At 41.0% G+C, this 21,939-nt stretch overlaps 1 protein-coding gene across 1 annotated transcript in view; it reads left to right on the top strand.

Annotated features, from left to right (window-relative positions):
* LOC122811221 (nuclear pore complex protein Nup88-like) overlaps positions 1-21,939 on the top strand; it is a 261,114-nt gene that overhangs the window by 75,017 nt on the left and 164,158 nt on the right. Inside the window, exon 3 of the mRNA XM_044082913.1 lies at positions 15,504-15,630. Coding sequence (XP_043938848.1) covers positions 15,504-15,630 — 127 coding nt within the window. The remainder of the gene's footprint in view (positions 1-15,503; positions 15,631-21,939) is intronic.

Genomic DNA, 21,939 nt, shown 5'->3' with positions numbered 1-21,939 from the left:
CCGGTCCCTCAGTGTGTGTGTGTGACACAGAAGCCTACCGCATACCATAAAAACTTCCCTCTTGCTGGTACTTACTGACCTACGGCCTCCTATCCCTTTTCTGTACCCTTCTGAAGACTTACCCTTTATCTCCTTTTTATTTTCCTCTACCTTAGAGCTTTGTCCATTTGCTCTATCTTGCTCCCTATCCTTCTCTGCCTGCCATTTCTCCTTTCTCCACTAGGTGGCAGCACCATTCTGCCTTTTGCCTGCTCCTACTCTGTTAATCTTTTATTCCAGCTTCACCTCTAAATACTTCGAAAGCCAAACCTCCCCTAACTTTACTCCACTTTCCTCACCTTTATATTTTTCTCTTTCCCCCATGTTGCTCAAACCCTACTTATTTCCACCCAGTCTTACTGTACTTCTACCTACTTACCTCAGCTTCAGCCTGCAGTGGCTGATACTTTTTCAGCTGGACTCTTCTGCCCTGTTGCTCTATCCCGCTCAGTTCGCCCTGCGGGCTCACTCCGCTCCCCTACCCTGCCCCCAATCCCCTCACAATATTACTCCACCCATTTCCCTAAAACTACCTCCCCCTCCACCAACCACACCTTATTCAGCAACTCTCCTCCCCACCCACCAGCCCTACCTAACTCTATCTAGCCTACTTATTCTTTTCACCTGTAATCAAACTTCATTCTATGATGCCCTCTATTCCTACTATAATCCTTGCCCCTACACTACTCTTACTCCTCATTCTTCTTCCTCTGTGCCATTCCACCTCTTATACCAACCTTCACCTAAAACCTCCACATCCACCTCCACCACCCTACCTTACAAATCATTTCCACAATATCTCTGCCTCTCTAACTCCCTTTCACCCCACCATTCTATTAATATTAAAACTCTTCCAAATCCCAACTAAATACTACAAACCTAAACCCACCCCCTACCATCCATTCCCAACCAAACACAATCCTAACAAACTTATTCACCTTCTCTCTTACCTCTGCTTAGCAGATGACATCCATCCCAACCCTGGACCAAACATTTCTCAAACAAATAACCCTAGCTTCAACAACAAACCAAATTGTAAAGACCTCAAATTCTGACCATCAACGCCCAAAGCTTAGCTAATAAAATTACCCTCTTTCATGCCTGGTTAAACCATAATTCACCTGACATTGTAGCCATCTCTGAAACCTGGTTAAAACCACACATAACCGACACTGAATTCCTTCCCCCCAGATTTCAATGCCTTCGATCTGACCACATAAATAAAAGAGGTGATGGTGTAGCACTAATCTACGCCAATCACTTATCCATCACTCCCTTCCTTTAATAATGCCGAACTTGTAACTGGCATTCTAAAATTAAATGACCATAAAAGTATCTGCATCATCTCCCTTTACATTCCTTCTGGTAACAACGCCAATACCTTGGAAGACATCCTCTCTTGGACCTCCACAAATATTAAACATGAAACTTATATTATGGGAGATGTAAATATTAACTGGCAAAAAATAAGTGACCATAATCCCACCATATCAATCAATCTTTCAATTTTACGCAACTTATTAACTCTATCACTAGGCCCAACAAAACCAACCTCACAGGCACCATCCTAGACTGGATACTGGTGTCTCACCCTAACAGAACCACAACATCTGGTGTCATTCCCGACCCACTAGGAGACCACCTCCCTGCCTTCACCCATAGAACTACATCCTGTTCCTCCTTCTCCCACAAACTCCTACACACTCACAACTTAACTAAGTTTAACCTCTCCACCTTCTCTGACTCCCTCAAAATCACTAACTGGAACCCACTAAAAACCCTACCCCTAGACGAAGCCGTTGATTTCTTCAACTCCAAATTCCTTACTGTCCTAAACTCCGTAGCTCCAATACGAACTAAAAGAGTCAAAGCCAAGACTGCCCCTTGGCTTAATAAAGAAACCAAGAAAGTTATGCAACAAAGAGATAAATCTTGTAAAAGCTATCTCCATCATAAACAACCTGAATTCTTACTTAAATACAAACAGTTACGAAACCTAGCCAAAAAACATGTCATAATAGATGAGTCTTACTACAACCATTTACAAATAAATCATGCAAAAAAAACTCAAACAATTCTAGAATTCTATTAACTCTCTTCTTAAGCCTGGTACAACAAACAACCCCTGCCCTGATACTAGCAACTCTGACCAAGAAATTGCCAAACTATTCAATACCTTCTTCACCTCTTCTATTGCTGAGCTAACCAAAGCCTTCCTCAACAACATCCCCCCACCCACCTCTGCCCAAGTTTCCACATCCTCGCCTCCCTCACCCCCTATCTTTGAACTTAAACCTGTATCCACCCACCTTATAAAAAAACTTCTCTCCAAACTCAAACCTTGCAACAGTGCCCCTGACAACATCCCCTCCTCCTTCTTAAAAATTGCCTCCGACAGTATTGCTTTCCCTATCAGCATCCTGTTAAATTGATCACTTCTCGAGTCCTATGTACCCAAACTATGGTGCTCAGCTTTTATTCTTCCACTCCACAAAGGTGGCAAAAACTGTAACTTCTCCAACATCCGCCCCATAGCCATCCTCTCACCCATCTCAAAAATTCTTGAAAAATGCATACACCTGCAGCTCATGCCATTCTTAACCGAACACCGGCTGCTCTCTCCTACCCAACACGGCTTCCACCCTGGACATAATACCAACACAGCCCTTCTCTCCTTTTTACACTGTCAGTTCAGCTTGAGACTCTGGTAACTTTGTTTCATCTGTTCTCTTAGATTTATCCAAAGCTTTCGATACCATCTCCCACTCCCATCTACTAAACCATCTATCTAACCTCAACATCTCCCCAAAAACCCTATCCTGGTTTTCCAGCTACCTTTCAGACAGGTCCCAAGCCTTGAAATGGGGCCAAGCCTCCTCCAGCTTCCTTCCCACCCCCACAGGAGTTCCCCAAGGCTCCATACTTGGCCCTCTGCTATTTAACATCTTCATTAATGATTTCCACAAAGCTGTTCCTAATACCAAAATTGTCCAATACGCAGACGACTCAACTTTGATCTGCTCTCCCTCCAACTTTACAGAACTCCAGTCTCTAACTCAAACCGCCTTCGCAACCACTGAAAAATGGATGCACCAAAACCACCTCTCACTTAACACTAACAAAACTAAGATTCTTCTTTTCACTCACTCTAAATCCACCACCACTGAAAAAAATTAATTTCAAATTTCAAGCCTTAACAACTCCATCATTGACATTGTTCCCTCCGCTAAACTCCTAGGGGTCACCATCGATGAACACTTAAAATTCAATACCCATATCCAACTTAACATCAAGAAAACCCACATAAAACTCGGCCTACTGTACAGAAATAATCAATTCCTCTCCCCCTCTACTCGACATACCTTGGCCGCTACATATCTCCTCCCATCTCTTCTATATGGTGCTCCTCTGCTTAAGAATCTATCATCTACCCTAACCTCCAAACTGGAAGTATGCTACAATAAAATCTCCAAATTCGCCACCAAGGCAAATTCCCTCTCTCATCACTGCACCTCCCTACAAACTTTAAATTGGCTTGAACTCTCCAATCAACTAGGCTACCTCCAAACTGTCTCAGCCCACAAATTAATATTTCAACCCACCCTGTGCCCCGCACTCTCCAATATTCTTCAAACTTATACCCCCCCCAAGACCCCTTAGATCTTCTAACCAAAACCTTATTTCCGTAAACAAACACAAGCGCCCAGCTGGTCAGCTCTTACTCTCCTTTTCCCTTGCTAAAAAATGGAATGCCTGCCCTCTACACTGAGGGCTTGTGACAACCTACACTCCTGCAAAACACAACTCCACTCCTACCTGCATAGTCACAGGAAATGTAACTGCACACTTCACTCTACACCTCCCAAGCTCCCTTCTTCCTTCTCTCCTGGCTAACCTTCATACCTTTCAAATTTCTCTCATAGTCACACATTGTTAATGTAACTAATATCTACATCCAACCCTATGCTTATTGCCTATCATCCTCCAGGACATTTTTCTTTAACCTCCTAGTTGCTTAATTGAAGGACTACCTACTTGACTGCATTTTATCAGCTGTTTGGAAATTCAACCCTTCTGTATGTAAATCAAATTTATCTTTGTACTTTATTTGTATTTTTTACTTGCATTATCATTATGTGTTGTAACATTGTATTGTGGAGCTTTTCTCCTCGGGCCTCCACTGAAAACGGGCTCTTGAGCCCAGTGGACCTCCCCGGTCACCAACTGGAATAAAATAAAATAAATAAATAATAAAATTGGAAGAGAATTTGTCCCTAAGAATATTAGCAATCTCTTTGGGAGTCAGAGAAGGCAGTACCCTTGGAGGTAAGTTCAGTACAGAATTGTAATCTAGTTGAAGAAGGCACTATAGTTGTCCTTTGAATGAGTTGCTACCCTAAGATCATAATGCCGTTATATTTCCTAATGGTAAGTTTGAGAGACTTAATGGTAGTAAATCCCTTTTATAATGATGAAGTTGGATATCTTTTAGTGATGTCCAGGAGCATTTTCCATTTATTATACTGTTTGTTGATGGGGTGTTTCCAAGAGGTTCTCCGGTTCGATCCTCGGCTGGGGTGCCTTCTTTGCGGAGTCTGCATGTCCTCCCTGTGATTGCGTGGGTTTCCTCCCACATTCCAAAGACATGCTGTAGGTGGATTGGACACTCTAAATTGGCCCTAGGTGTGAGTGCGTGTGTGTGTGTGCCTTCTGTGGAAGGTTGGGCGCCAGGCTGGCAACTCGACACCGTAAAACTCCACTGCCAATCATGAGTGGATAGGGGATCCGCTGTGGCGACCCCTAACTGGGAAAAGCCGAAAGAAGAAGTTGATGGGGTGTTTTCATGGAATGAGTTTAGTTTTAAAGTTGCCATTATGCTTACCTCAGCTTGGTAAGGATGCCTCAATGCATCTATCCAGAAGGGAGCAAAATTCAGATGAGTAGGCAGTAGCCTCAGTTACACGCTCTGCCAGGAAACTATACCATTTGTGATTATCAACAATATCAGGAACTAGTGAATAATTAGTTTTGAAGTAATCCCTGAATGTAGAAGATTAGGGGGGCACAGGCAGGATTTCATGAAGAAAATCTCAGTGCAGTGATCATATTTGATTAAGGGGGTAACAAGTGGAGTGCTGCATCTGGGAGAAATATTGGCTAGGACAAGATCAAGAAGATCAACACTTCTTGTAGATAGGAGGACATATTTGTCAAGTGTATTGGCATGTCTGAAGTCCATAAATCTTTGGGTGTTGGTAGTATACCTTTTCTAATCTGTGTGGATAGTGGAAGTCAGCAATAAGAAAAGTATTTGGTTTGATATTTAACTTTTTTAACTCATCAAGGTATTCTGCATGCTCTAAGGAGTCATAGATGGCGGTCTATACTTGGCCATAATGTAATAATTCATTTTATTGAATATAACTTGGATTACAACCAGATGTTCATCGTGTTACACTGCTGCAGTCATCACACTTGGGTTATCTGCCGTCAGGCGGTCCTGCAGTCGGTCCGAGTTCCAAAGTCTTGGTCCGGCATCGGTTGCTGTTGCTTCTTCCCTGACGTCAGTGCAACAGGGGTATAAAAGAGGCAGCGGATGCCATTTTCTTCAGTCTTTCTTGCCGCGCGGTGCCTGAAGCAGAAGCAGTTCGCAAGTGCCGGTCGGCCGACTCCTGAGATTTTCAAATCGAATTTCAGACCGAAGTCTTCAATAAAGCTAAGCACCCCATTGGGGAACCTTTTCTTGCCTCAGACCGATGTCAGAAAAAGTTAATTGCATTTCTAGTGGGAAGCAAAAACCTCATAAGGATTTTCATTCTTATTGCATTCCTTGCCTAGGCCCAGACCACGACGTCACAGGTTGTCGGTTTTGTGCTAGGTTTAACAAATGAACTATTAAACGTTGGTTTGATTTCACCCGACATTATTTTGGTAGAAAATTTAATTATACCATGCAGTCGGAGCAACCGACGACCGGGATGCATAAAAAGTGCAAAGATAAGGACAGGCAGCCGAGATCCAAACCAGACACCGAGGCCTCTGCTATGCCAGTCGCCGGTTCTCCGGTTTTACGTGAGGTGCCTACGCAGCCCCTGACGACTGCCGATTTAGAACCTCAGGCTGCATCTGACTCCCCAGCGGAGATTGCTGGGCCTCCACAGCCTTTATCTTTAGGTCCTTCTGATTCCATTGCTGAAAGGGATTCCGGTGTAGTTGAAAGGCCTTCAGTTGCTGAAGGTGTCTTCAGACCGACTACACTTACTATTAAATCCTATGCAAAGCTAAAAACTCCTTTAAAAGTAAAGAAGCCTGTACAGCAGTCTCCAGTACAAGGCCCATGCCTAAGAAACAGATGCTCAAGATGGCTGAAGACTTAATTACCCTAATCAGGGGTTCCCATCCCCCTCTTGACAAAGGGCCTAGACTGGAGGAGGAGGACGCTTCATCTGACCAGGTTTCCATTTCCTCAGACTCTTCTGAGGAACAGGACTACTCCTTTCCCCCTTATGAAGACTCTGATGCTGAGGAGTCAATTCCTTCAGCTTATCCCCCCAGAAGACTACTTTTTTGGGGAAACTTTACATACCGTGAGGGAACATTTCCACTGGGAAGGCCAGGATTACTCTGATTCTAAGAAAAGGCTCCGAGAGTTCCTTTTACTACCCCAGCACAGACCCCCTGCTATTCCACCTGTGTTAGACATTGTGGATGATGTTTATTCAGAATCTAGCCTTAACCCAGATTCATTACCTCCTGCACCAGTCAAACCAGATATAGATACTACAGAGTCCCTGACTCTCACAAATTCCTATATAAAAGCCCTGTTGCTGACCCAGAAACCATTGGGTCCCAAAGAGGTTAAGGCCTCTATTGCTAAAAATCCTGTACCCTCTGAAAGGGATTCTAGAGCACTAGACAGATGGGGAAAGAAAGTATATACCTCAGCTACTCTAGCTATGAGGGCCTTAAACTGCCAGTTTCACATGCTGAAATATCAACAGTATTTGATGTCTCAATTAAAACAAAAAATGCTCACACATACAGAGCAGCCAGATTACAAGGACATGCAAGAATTGTTGCATGCAGCAGAACAAGCGGGAAAACATACTTTGCAATGTGGATTTGATTCATTGGGAGCTTCCTGTAGAGCAGCAGTAAACAGGGTCTGTCATTCGTAGGCATGCTTGGTTAAAAGAACAAACCTTACCTGATCAAGTTAAAGCAAAGTTATTGGATGCACCTTTACAGCAGGATGTTTTATTTGGTGTAAAAGCAGAAGAGGTTTTAAAGAAAATGGAGGATAAGGCAAAATCTATGCAGACGGTCAAGGATTATTTTCAGGTTCAACCCCCGTTTCAGCAGAAATTGGCTAACCAAAAACTGGTCCTTTCCAACGTCTGACAGACCACAGAGGGGCAAATAGACGCCCAAGGGACAGAGGTCAGCCTCAAGGGTCTTACAAGCCTCAACAATGGGGTGCCACAACCCAGAAAAGAGGAGAAGACAGGCCACAAACTTTCAGAAGACAATCACAATGACTTACCCCTCAGGCTGCCAAGCAAATCCCTCTTGGCAGCTCCCTTGGGAAGAAAACTTGCACTTTTTGCAGCCAATTGGCATATCATCACAAAAGACAAATGGGTCCTAAATATTGTATCTCAAGGTTACAGGTTCCACTTTCACACTTTACCAAGGAAAAAAGGAATGCCAAACCTGCCACTAAATCAATGGGCAGAGGTTCAAAGACAAATTACAGCTCTCATGGACATGAGAGCCATTCAGCACGTTCCTACACAGGAGCAAGGACAAGGATTTTACTCAAGACTCTTTCTGATTCCACGAAAGGACAAAGCCTGGAGACCCATTCTGGACCTTTCAATTCTAAACACATATCTGGAAGTACTCAAATTCAAGATGCACACACTACAGCAACTTGTTCCCATGTTGGGCAAGAAGGCTTGGCTGGTAACGTTGGACCTCAAGGAGGCATACCTGCATGTCCCTATCGGAAAAAATTGCAGAAGATACCTCCGATTTGTAGCAGGTTGAACTCATTACCAATTCTCTGCACTACCCTTTGGCTTATCTACTGCACCCAGGGTCTTCACAAAATGCCTGGCACCAGTAATTGCATACTGCAGACAAAGAGGAATCCAAATATATCCATACCTGGACGACTGCCTTATTCAAGCAGACAGCAAGGACATTCTTTTAAAACATCTGGCGTTTGTAAAAAACCTACTAAGTTGCCTAGGGTACACAGTAAACAAAAGGAAATCAAAACTAGTGCCCTCACAAGACATAATATTCCTGGGTGCCAGCTTGAATACAACGGCCCAGATGGCTTATCTCATGCCAGACAAGCAAGAACAACTGACTCAATACTTCAAAATGATGGCAACAAAGACCCAACTCGCTGCAAGAAAAATTCTGCAAGCCTTGGGATTCATGGCATCTTGCATATTACTAATACCATATGCCAAACTGCATATGAGGAAATTATAATGGTACCTGAAAAGCGTATGGACTCAACACAGCCACAGCTTGGAAACAATAATACCACTAATTCCCTGCCTTCAACAGGAGTTTCTATGGTAAGCTCAGGCATGTCACCTCAACAAGAGTCAGCCTTTCACCTTGCCCACAGCCAGGCAAACAATGACAAACAGATGCATTGGATTACGCCTGGGGAGCACACATGGCAGGACAGTGCATTCAGGGCAAATGGTCTGCAGATCAAATGCATCTCCACATCAATCAAAAAGACATGCTAGCTGTACAAAATGCCCTAACAGCTTTCAAGGACCTCCTGCATCCAGGACAACTCCTAATAAAGACTGACAACACCACAGTGATGTGGTACATAAACAAACAAGGGGACACACATTCCTACCCCCTATGCAGGCAAGCAATGACCTTGTGGAACACAGCACTGACCTACCAAGTTCAACTACAAGCACAATTCCTGCCAGGAAAGAAAATTACATTGGCAGACTAACTTAGCAGAAATATCATGGATCCTCACGAGTGGAAACTAGACCCACAAGTATTCACAATGATAACTCAAAAATGGGGGAGCCCAGACATAGATCGGTTTGCCTCCCCCCAAAACTACCAACTGCGAAAGTTTTGCACAAGGACATACCACACACTAGCTTGGAAGGTGGACGCCCTCTCATTCAGTTTGAAAACACTAAGAGAGTGTATGCCTTTCCTTCACTACCTTTTCTGGCAAAGGTGCTGCTAAAAGCCAGATTAGAGAGACCACGAATGATGCTTATTGCTCCAGACTGGCCACGCCAACACTGGTATCCAATGTTAAGGAACATGGCTCAAGGCCCACCATGGATTTTACCTCAAATTCCTCACCTGCTGACTCAGCAAAACAATCAGATTCTACACAGCCAGCTCAAGACTTTAAATCTGGCTGCATGGCAGATTATCTAAACAACCAGTCAGCACTTCTCTGTACAGCTGTTATGGATGTCATCCTGGAGGCCAGGAGACCCAGCACCAGGAAAGCCTACTCAGACAAATGGAAAAGATTCTGCACCTGGAACCAGGCTAAAGGCTAAAATCCTCTTGTCCCAAATATTCCTCAGATTCTGCAATATTTAACTGAGATGTTGCACAAAGGCCTTTCCTTTTCATCTATAAAGATCCACGCTTCAGCTATTTCAGCTCATTACAACACGGATCCTCCTATTTTTTCGCATCCATTGTTAAGACAGTACCTCAGAGGGGCTAAGAACATAAGACTGCCCCGAAGAGCACCAACACCAACTTGGGACCTCAATTTTGTTTTGGAAAAACTTACACTGCCGCCCTTCGAGACAGCTTTTTCAGCTGATTTACAATTTTTATCATGGAAAACTGCCCTGCTGCTAGCAATAACTTCAGCATGAAGAGTACCAGAGCTACAGGGCCTAATGGCAGTGGAGCCTTTCATCATTTTTCATCAAGACAGAGTCTCTTTACGAGCTACCCCTTCCTTTATGCCAAAGGTAGTATCCAGTCTGGCTCTAAACCAAACCATTCATTTACCCACCTTTTATCCAAACCCTCAGAATAAAGGGGAAAGGCTCCTACACTCTTTGGACATTCACAGACAATTACGTTTCTACTTGGATAAAACAAAGGTTTTCAGAAAATCTGATCAGCTCTTTGTATCCTATGCTGCAGGATCTCAAGGAAAGCCTATATCAAAACAGACCATTTCAAAATGGATAGGACATTGTATCCGTTTCTTCTATAAACACCATGGGAAGTCTGTACCTGCTAACATTAGGCCTCATTCCACCAGGGCTACAGCAACATCAGCAGCCTTCCTCAGAGGGGTACCAACCAAGGATATTTTGGAAGCTGCAACTTGGAGTTCAGTGCACACCTTCACCAAGCACTACTACCTACCTCTATACTCAAAAACCAGAGCTGGCTTTGCCACTGCAGCTCTGCAGGGGCCTACTAGCTTCTCCAAACCCCGTTTAGTACCAACCGCCCAGCCTTAGCTTTGGGATTCAACCCAGGTATGATGACTGCAGCAGTGTAACACGATGAACATAGTACAGTTTTGTACCTACCATAAATGTAGATGTTCGAGTGTTCACACTGCTGCAGTCCAGGTTACCCTCCCATCTTCCCCTCTTCTTACCTGGGTTTTACCTATAGCTCTCTGTTTATACAATCTCTAAGATGCATTTCTATATGGTGTATTTGCTTACAGCTGTAGCTATTGTTTTCTACTTATGTAATTTACTTAGGATTATGTATTGCCTTCCTCTTTGGGGGCACTTGACAATTGGGGCTAGAAAAACTGAAGAAAATGGCGTTGGCTGCCTCTTTTATACCCTTGTCGCACTGACGTCAGGGAAGAAGCAACAGCAACCGACGCCAGACCAAGACTTTGGAATTCGGGCCGACTGCTTGACCGCCTGACGGCAGATAACCCAAGTGTGATGACTGCAGCAGTGTGAAAACTCGAACATCTACATTTATGGCAGGTACAAAACTGTACTTTCCAAATTTGTGTCGTGAAATTTGATGAGAGAATGTGGTTATGAATCAGTACAGATATTCCCCCACAGTTTTAGGTGGATCTTGAATGCATGATGTATCCTGGAATGCAGAGAGTATTATCACTACAGTGGGATCAGTTTTTGCAATTATACAAATTGTCATGACTGAGGTTAAGCAAGGCCTCACATTCAGAGATTTTGATTAGGCTTCTGGCATTCAGCAGTGCTACGTTTATATTATTCATATTGGAGTTTGCTACATTGTAAAGTACATCAGATGAAGTTGGTCTAAAACAGACTGTATAAAGGTTAGGAAACGTTTAAGCCAGTTTGCAAAAAACAAGGTGTGAAAGATACAGACCATCTCTGGCAAAGCATGTGGGTTTATGGACCATTTCATCCCATAAAGATACCCTGGATCCCCCTAGAATGAAGACCATTCCTTTATCCTTTAATATAGGCATCATTGCTGGTGGTGGTAGAATGCTGCTCAGTGCCAAGACCTTGACCTGTTCGAAGAGATGAGCAAAGAGCTCAACTATGTCTGACTTCATCTTCCCCAGGGTAGAATGCCTAAGATCATTCACCCCTACATGAGCAGCTACAAAGTCATAACTGTATCTGTGACAGTGCAAGTACTCTAGTGACATCCATAATCCTTGCCTTAGAGAGGCAGCTAACTGTAACCTCATCTTTTATCAGCCCAGTTGTGTCTATATGTCTTACAGTGGAGTCTCCAGTAACGAAGACATTTCTGGGATGTGCTGCAAACGTATAGGGACCTAAGAAAATAAGCTTATAGTATAGGTGACTTATCTGTGCTGCATGGCTGAGGTAAGCTGTTAGAAAGTTTAGGAGGCTTAGGCAAGGATCGCTTTACTACCTCAGCATATGCAGGAGTAATGTGTTGATGATGTAGTGTTATTGATTGCAGTACTACTTACTGGCAGCGGGTGAGTTGAAGAGGCTGGTCTTCACTTTAGATAAATGTGTGCATGTCTCATAGGTGGGACAAGTATGTGTTAAAGCAAATGGGTTGTTAACTAAACAAGCAACACTTGCTACCCTGCTTCAGAAATGTAAGTGCTAGTAGGCTAGCTAAGGATGAGGCTAAAGCATGCCTACAGGTAGTGTTTTTCAGGTTTATTAGGTACACAAATAACAGCTAAAATGTATTTGTGTTTTTGACTGTGAAAGTCCAATTGGCCAGAGCCCTTACTCAGCAGAGGCCTGTAATGAAAATTTATGGCAAAAATTCTGTATTTAATTTACATTTCATTTACTATATTTTATGGAAGTTATGTTGCATTGTAGTCAAAGAAGAAGTAAGTTAACTGACAAATTACAGTCTAAAGCTGTGGAGAAAAGGCAGTCAGCAATACAGAGCATATATCTAAGAAAATAGTCATGGCTGAGGGTAGACAATTTATGTCCAGCTTAGTTACAATAGTAGGATAGGTATTGAATTTTGTCTGAGGCTAACTGGTTACACCTGTAGTTAAGTGTGGGTACTCAATATTCTGGGCTTATGGAATACAGTGGAGCAGTAAATTACTTTAATTACTCACACAACAGTCATTTTTATGGAAGAGGCTATTCCAGTGAGTTTTCTCATGAAAACCATGGAATGTTTTATTTTCCCTCTAAATAAAAGTACTGGTCTCATGCCTCTTCTTCAGTTCACAGGTTATTAACTTTTAATTCCTGTAACTCAGCAATAGCAGTTTTGTTCTCTCCTAACCCAAACCATTGCAGTAAAAATAAGCACTGTGATCAAATAAGAAATAGGATCAAGAATGTAAACTGACACATTTCTCTTTCCTACACAGCATTCTTTTCTATGGCAGTTAGAATGGATTAGGTGAATGGTGCTCCTCATTCGCATGTAAAATCATCTAATGATTTCTCCAACTTTCGACCAATAGCTCTCCTCTCACCTATCGCCAAAATCATGGAAAAATGTATTCACAAACAAATACTAAATCACCTTCTCAACAACAACCTACTTTCTGTCAGCATGGCTTCAGACCCTCACACAGTACCACCACTGCTTTACTCTCCTTCACAAACACCATTAACATTAACCGCAACAAAAACTATACATCATCCTCTGTTTTCATCGACCTATCCAAAGCTTTTGATATGGTGAACCATAAACTTTTACTACACATACTAAAATCTCTGGCTCTTGATAATCTTGCCTTATCCTGGTTTGCATCCTACCTAGAAAATCGTCAGCAGGCAGTTCTGTGGAAAAATTCACTTTCTAATCTTCTACCTATTTCCTTATCAAGGCTCTATCCTAGGCCCTCTGTTATTTTCAGTCTTTATTAATGACCTTCAATCTGCAATCCCATTTACTACCTGCATACAACTACAATACGCAGACGACTCAACTATAATCTGTACATAAAAACCTCAAACAGAACTTCACTCACTTACTCAAAAGCTTTTAACACTGTAGAACAATGGTTCTCTCACGCTGTTTACTCCTTAACCCTAAGAAAACCAAACTACTACTATTTTCTCCTACTCGGAAATCTACTACACCTTACTTTACTCTTACATCCGCTGGAACACTCATCACTCCTGACCAGACCACAAAACATTTGGGCATAACGATCGATAATAACCTCAACTTCACTCCCCACACAATAATACCATAAAATTAGTTAATAAAAATAGGATCCCTGTATAGAATCAAACCTTTCCTAATATCCACAGCAAGGTCCACCATTGCTAGATCTCACCTAATCTCCACTCTCCTGTATGCCTCCCCATTTACACTAATCTTTCCAAAACAACATGAAGAAACTAGAAACATCCTATCATAACATTGCTAGATTCACTGCTGGATCTCCTTTTCGAACTCATCACTGCTTAAACCTAAAAGAACTAGGCTGGTTAGAACTTCCTAACCAAATTTTACTGCAACAGATCTTAATTGCCTATAAGATTCTATATCAGCCAACCAATACACCAAAACTTTCTAGCCTTATTTCTCCATATAACAACCTGAAACATCTTCGTTCTTCTAATAAACTTCTGATTAATACCACTAAACCTAACAATAATGCAGGTGACAGTTTATTTTCCAACTATGTTGGAAAAGCATGGAATAAACTACCCTCTGATTTCACTTCTTTAACCTCTTTTCAACTCTTCAAACACCAACTAAAAGTTTATCTCAATAATCACTGGCTTTGCTCCTGCACTAATCCAGACTAATGTTAATCTCTATTTTTTTTAACTAACAATGTTATATTTAAATGTTTTTTGTATCCATTCTTATTTTTGTTGTTATGATTGTCTGTAACCTTTTATGCCTTATTTAAATTGTATAACTAGTGGAGCTTTTCTCCCCGGGCCTCTACTGAAAATGGACATATATCCAGTTGGACTAGCCCGGTCAACAAATGTAAAATAAAATAAAATAAAATAAAAATAAATGTACTGACCCAGCCCCATGTTCCACAGTGTTACATTAGTGTGGAAGGGTAGCATGTCATCCATAGTTGTGTACTTTGTTGTTCAGGGAATGTAGGTAATTACATGTATTGACAGGGCTCCTTTCCATCTACTGCCTCCTTGGTCTCCTCCCTACTTAAGCATAATGCAACAGGATCATGTTATGTCTTCTGCCACATTGTGTCTCACTGTGTGTACCATACGTACCGTTGTAGTACTTTTTTTCATTTTTTTGTAGATTCTACATGCATCACCCTACCTTTTTCTGTAATATACCATAGGCAGGGTTCTTTTCTTTGTGCTGTTCTGCAGCTTTCAGTTCACTGAGAAGTCAGTGCATCACAGCATACTTTGTTGCACACAAGCACACAGCTGACAAGTAGAAGATTCTGTTCGTATGTTACATGTTGTCAGCGTATCACAGTAGCTACTGTGTCCACTACTGTTGGTATGCAATGCAGAAAACATCTGTGAATACTTAAATTAATTTTTATTTAAAATGTCGGGAAAATTTGTTTTTACTTCAGTATAATTTCTGCATTTAATTTGATTTGTGTACTTTTCAAACTGCATTGCTTTATGCATGTAAAAACACACTCTGTGGAGGGTTCCTGCCTTTTTATTGTCATAAATTGGTGCAGTAGTAGTTTGCACTTCACATTGTGTCATGTACCCTGACTGGTGTGTTCAGTGTTTGTTGTATGTAGTAATTTTAAAGCTGAAACTTTGAAGTCTGTTCTTGATTGTTGTGCCAAAGCAGCAGTAACTAAGCATAAAATGTCAGCTCAGGTTTTAATTTGCAAAGAAGAAAAAAGAAACTGCAGACATGCTTACTATCTGGGATTAGTTAAATGTGAGACTAGATTAGTTCATTTGCATATTATACGAAAACTGATGCTTAATAGATTGGAACTTTTTAATACCAGACTTGCAAAACTTATATGAAAAGCTGACAATTTTTTTTCTGTGTTTTTGAGTTAGAATGAAGAAAGTGTTGCACAATTTTCATATGCAGCTTCCTGTCTTGTCCGACAGTGAGAAAGACATGAAAAAGGAGTTGCAGTCAATAAATGACCAGCTACGGCACCTGGAAAATAAAATCAAACAGGTATATGTGTAATTGTGGGGTGCATGTTTAGTACCTGGGAATGCTGACCATGTCCACCACTGTGACTATTTCTTGATCTAATATCTCCTTTTTGGTAGAGTTAGATTGTTAATCTGTTGCCATAATATGTCAGCACTTTCATCACTCATTTAATTAAATTGTTAATAGGAATATCAGATTAAATGAAGACTTTTTTCCCCAGCTACATTGAGGGATAGAATACAACAAAAAGTGTACCTGATAATTTATAGCAAACTGTAAAATGTTGCTGTAAAAGAAGCTTATGAAATGTAAAAATTGCAGTGCTAGCAATTAAATATTGTTACAACAAGCTATAATAAAAGTGCCCCATAGTAACGTTATATACTCGGGGCTCATTATGTGAGTTTATTAATGCAGGCTGGCTTATGATGCTGCCATAGTGGGAAAAGAGAGAGAGTCAGTTGTGCAAATGACTGGAATTACTACAAGTGATCACTGATTCAAGAAGCAAGTCAAACTCTTGATTCTGTAGGTGACCTTTTGCTTTGTTTCCAACTTTGACCCAGAGCCTGATTGTTCCTTCTGCAGGTGTTATGACTCCAAGAAGTACTGTTGTAGTATCTGTCCATAGAACTGCTTGTGGAGCTGTATGCTGCCTTGCTTTTCTTTTTATATGGCTTCCTGTAGCTGTCATGCTTTCTATATTTGCCAAACTTCTCGACCCTTTAGGTTAAGGATTTCTGAACATTTAAGTGACATCAAATGCAAAAGAACCAGTAATGCATTATATAAACATACTCTCAAACATAACACAGCAAAATTTCACTTTATTGTTATTGATAAGATTATTGGTGATAGGGCACACAAAACAGGATGGCATAGCAAACTTAATATAAAAGAGAAAAAAATGGATAGTCAAACTGGGCTCACTACAGTATTGTACCTTTGTCATTAGAAGACAACACACCTATAAAAGAGAAGTTGCAATCCATTTTTATTGCCATCTGAATTACACAGTTCCACTTTGCTTTCATACTTCATTGATCACTTCTGCTCTAGTCTTTAGAGGTTAAGTAATTACATTCATTATTAGTCATACATCCATTGTTGTTCAGTTGTATCCAACTCCTTTAGCAACTCCCATGAATACCTGCCACCATCTACAGAGTTTAAGTAGCGAAGGAAGTAGATTGTCAGACTTTTCTTCATGTTCTCACACACACTGCCCACACACAGCTGTGGACAATTTAGAGTGGCCAAAGTGCCTAACTCATGCCTTTGGGATGTGGGAAGAAACCAAAGTTCCTGAAGAAAACCCAAGTGAATATGGGGGAGGACATGCAGACTGCACTGAAGGCACTTTAGCAGAGAGCTAGACCAGAGAACTTTGTGTTGCGAGATGACAGTGCTACTCGTTGTGGTTTTGTGCCCACCCATTCATTGTTATACTTATCTTTAAAAAAGGTAGTTTCCAGTTTTTAGGTATTTTGAATAGATAAATGACTCCGCCTGAGAAAGTCGCTAACAAGTACTGTTGTGACCCTCAAATTCCTCCCAAAGACTGCTCTTAACATTATTTGTTTTGTTTGAGGGAAGAGCATGAAATAAAGCCTTATTCACTGTGCTACTTTTAAAACCATAGCTAGGAGGACAGAGAGTTCAATAGTGTTTATAAAATATTTTAGAAATTACAAGATATTTGCTGGCATTGTGGCACAGAAGGATGAAGCCCTGACTGGGACTCAGATGACCCAGGATCATGTTGTTGGACTAGCCAGCCATGTAGTCCAGAAGAGAGCGCATCCAGTGCCTAGCTCAGCCGTCCTGAGGGGAGGAAAGGGTTGCCCACCCTGCCCTTTCTGTGAACCCTAAGAGAGGTTTGGGGATATTATAGCCAGTTAACCCTGGGATGACCTGATGCAGGCACCATCAAGCAGCAGTTTGCATTGTAACCACAGTGATATGTGTGTGTGTGTGTGGGGGGGTTGATCAGTGCATATGTAAGGATCTGGCACTGCAGTCCTTTTGGTGAAAGCAGGGACAGGAGCTGTTACAGGAATTTTGATGCTAGGGCCCAGTAAATTTGAAAAATCAAATTAATTTGAATAAATTGAAATTAATATTGTAATAATCTAATTACTGGTAATATCACTCCTCGGGAAGTCACTGATTAACCAGTGTCTTTTCCTGTAATGTATAACATTAATAATGATGAGTTATGCCATATTATGTATAATAATTGGAAGGATCCCTATTCTTGTTAAAAATATAGGTACTTTACCAAAATTCAGTGGTAAGAAGGGTGGTAATCTGAAAAGTTTGCTGGAAATCACTGTTCGTCAGATTATAGCATCTACTGCAGTCAGATAGATACCAGTGCATACTGCAGTGGTGGTGCAAGTGCTGCTGCTGTGTAAATAATGGGCTAGTTTTGGTTTTAACGCACATGGACACTGGTTCTTCAAGTGATGGCAGATTTTCTTGTGATGGTACTTCTGTTTATTGTACAATATGTTGATCGTGGAATGAATTTATGTAGGTAAAGTGAAGACTAAACAAATTGTGAGTTAAGGTAAAGATTTATTATATTGAAAAAATTGTAATAATCACAGTGCTACTTGTAATAATTTTTGGAAGTTTTTCTTTTTTTGTGCTTGATACAGTTGATTACAGTTGCATTTTGCTGGGGATATAGAAAATTATCTTGAAAATTTAGAGCTTACTTGGCAAATAAAATTGAATCTACACAAAAATCAAATATGTCCTAAAAGCATGTAGCATTAACTAATGTTCTTAAACATACAGTATATATTTTCTAGAATTCTGATGAAGTCAAAATAGTAAAGACAAAAGCACTATTTGAAGTTTAATCTGTCTCTAACCTTGGAATGTTCTCAGTTTGGGTTCGTTTTTTACACTTTTGCTATATTTAGACGGAGTTTTGTTGGTAAATTTGAAAAAAAATCTCTTTACTCATTAACTTGTGGACATATTTGGGAATAACTGGGACTGTTGACTAGTTCTTCAGCCTAGGGGAATTTACAATCTATCATTGAATACCAACAGCCCCGGTCTGTGAGGAAGGTGAAATAAGATCTTCAAAACGTTAGAACGAAGGTAGTCCTAACAAAAAAGGAAAGCAGAATACTAAAGGTGGAAAGTAGTCTGCCTTCATGGCTGCCTAGATGGTAGACTGGTTTACCCACAGGGGAGCAAGTGACCCCAATTTCAAGTAAAGGAGGTTGATAGTTGGCAGGTGCAAGAAGGGTGGAAGATACTGAAAAATTAACAAGCTGTCTATCACTACTGCTGCTTCTATTAGAAAAAAAGAATGGAGTCTGTTGAGCCTTTGCTGTAATGATAAGCAATCCTGAGCCTTCCATTTTGAGTGGGGTCTCTCCCTGTTGGAGTTTAAATTCATTTTCCCACTTGAGTGGTAAGGTCTGCTTTCCTTCTTTCAAGTCTCCATAAACTATAATTTTAGGAAGGAGTGTCTAGAAGAAGAAACCATTTTGTTGCAAATTTTTGCACGTCACATCTTAGAGATGAAATGTTTTACAGACTTCATCCTCCAAAAACTTTGGTCAGAATTTATTTCAGAAAGCTTTTGATTTGGGAGATGATCTCATTTTTCACCTATTCCTTCATATCTTGATTTACTTTATCAATTGCTGGTGATGTCTTGGTATCAGATGATGTAAAAACAGATGCCCGTCTGCAAGCCAACTGAATAATGAGTAAATGTCTCACAATTGGCCACAAGAGGGTTAGACAGCTATCTTTTGGGTGCCCGAGACTTTCCTGCTTTGCACTTTATAAAAGAATAGCATGAGAATACTTTGCCCTTGCACAAATGTACAGTAGGCTGCTGCATTGTTTAGGACTGAACCTAAACCCTTGATTTCACGTCAGTTAAAGAAAAATAAAAGAAAGAGCAAGCATGATCTTGGTTTGATTCAGAAATGAAAGAAAATGATGGGTTACAGTATAGATAAGGATGAAGATGCTGCTGTCCTCCCCCTTAGATGAGGATGCTGATGGTGCTGTCTTCCCAATAGGACTCCTCCCACCCTAGGAGATGTTTCTTTTGGAGAAGCTATTAACCTGAGAAAGGAGCATTTTAAATGGTCTTCTTGAATGCTTCTTTGACCTAAGACGAGAGAAGTACAGCTCCTAAGGACTGACAGCAGTCAAAGGCTGCTGCAGTGCCATTTAAGTATATTCAAGATTTTTTTGAAGCAGTATCCCTATAACTTGTTCAGCAAGGTCCCAAGAAAGTTGGTTTTGTCAGTCCTGCAATGGTTCATAGTCCCAGAAACAGTGGTACAATTACTGCAGACTGTTTATTGAAACTATGATAAAAGTATGAGTGGGTTTGGACTGTGTGGAGTTTCCAGTGGGACTACATCAGCAAAGATGTTGGAGCATGTAGATCAAAATAGCTGCTGTATATGCAGAAGATGTGGCACTACAGTCAGACTCTGAACAGGAACATAAGCAAATGATAGGTGACTGGAATGCAAAACTGAAGGCACATGGGCTAAAATGAGTACAGATAAAGATACTGGTAATGAAAGCAAATGGGGGCAATCAGACAAAGCTTAAAATTTAGATAGAAGAGAAAGCAGTTTACAGCCTCAGGTGTCTGGGATTTGTTATTGAGGAGAAGGGAAGCCTGTATGAGGATATCAAAACTAGAGTCAAGAGGTACTGCAGCCAACTGGCACAGTGCCGGGGTTAGTATGTGGCAGAAAAATGTCAAAGAAGTTGAAAAGTAAGGTGTAGAAAACAGTGCTGCAGCCAGTGGTTCTGTATAGCACAGAAACTTGGGCATTGAAGACAAAGAAGCTAAAGAAGCTTGAGGTGATTGAAATAAAGTGGCTAAGATATATAATATGATGCACACTGTGGGACAGAAGAAAACAGAGATGTCTGATTAGATTCTAAAGTAGACTAATTGCACAATTGCAGAGGTCAACAAGGACAGATTACAGTGATTTGGTTAAATGCAGAAAAGCTGAAGGTGATTTGGTGAAGGTGATTTGGTAAAGGAGATTTGGGAGAGACAGGAAGTAGACTAGGTGATGAGGATGTTCAGCCAAGAGATGGATGGATGGATTGTGTGTTTGAGAACTCCGTGGGGGTTGGGGCTTGACTGTCAAAGAAGGTAGACGTGCGTCTCTTGAGAGAAGTGGTTTCCGTTGCCACTGCACCCTAACCCCATGTAAAAATGTGAAAAAGGGAGTTGATAATGATACCTTTAAAGTGCTTTTTGCAGGGGGATACCCATCTTTCACCCTCTGATGGTAGGGGGTGTGTACCTCACACCATGCTGCTTATATTTCCTAATTCTGAAATAGCTGTACCTCAGAGAAGTGAGAATACTCTGAGGTATATTTACCCATAATTGTACCTAAATTCTTAACACCCGAGAATTGCAGTTATAATCCTAAAACATTCAATAGACACCCATATTTGTGTTTTTTCAACTAGTAGGCACTAATGATTGTACTAAAAAGTGTAGTTTAGCGCCATCTTACCCCATGTCTTCATTTATTTATTACCACTCTGCCCGCACAGTCAGTTAACTCCTTCATGCCTCTATTGCCTTTTTTTTTAGCACATTTTCATTTGACACCTCCAGCTTTTTAAGGCATCATAATATTTTTTGAGCTGGGTTATTTAATGAAGGGATTTACCAATTGATGGTAATTGATAAAAATGTCTAGGTGTGGTAAGGAAATGGTATTAATACTGCTTAGGATGCAATAAAATAGCATTAAGACTACATAGAATGCACTACAGTAGACAGTCATTGCTCGTCACTTACTGTCATTTTTTTTTTCAGAGTTATAGTCATAGTTTTTTAAACAAGCTGCATCTTCCATAGGGAAAGAATGTAAAACGTTATAGTGGGAGACAGAAATATACCTCTCATTGTCCATATAGAATTTATTGTGCTGAAGATATTGCTAGATGTTTTATCATCGATGTATTTTTGGTGATCTAATACTGCCAGCGATGCATCCAATAGATATTTCAAATCAGACTTCCAGGATGGCTGCACACTAATCATCGGGTTTATTTCAGCTCTCCCTATGTGAAAACAGAAACTGAGAAAAAAAGGACCATTGAAACTGCCAGTTTAGGTAAGATCTGATGATGTTCTTTGTGTTTCACTGTTGCAGTCATTACATTTGGGTAATCTGCTGGCAGGTTGCCCTCAGTCAGCCTGAATTCCAAAGTCTTGGGTCCTGCGTCGGTTGCTGTCTTCTCTTCCATGACATCAGGTCATCAGGGGTATAAAACATGCAGCCAACGCCATTT

This window comes from Protopterus annectens, chromosome 9.part0 (assembly GCF_019279795.1).
Source record: "Protopterus annectens isolate FY-2018-M chromosome 9.part0, PAN1.0, whole genome shotgun sequence".
Classification (NCBI taxonomy): Eukaryota; Metazoa; Chordata; order Ceratodontiformes; family Protopteridae; genus Protopterus; species Protopterus annectens.
The sequence above is the reverse complement of the archived record's forward strand: the minus strand, read 5'-3'. Positions and strand labels throughout refer to the sequence as shown.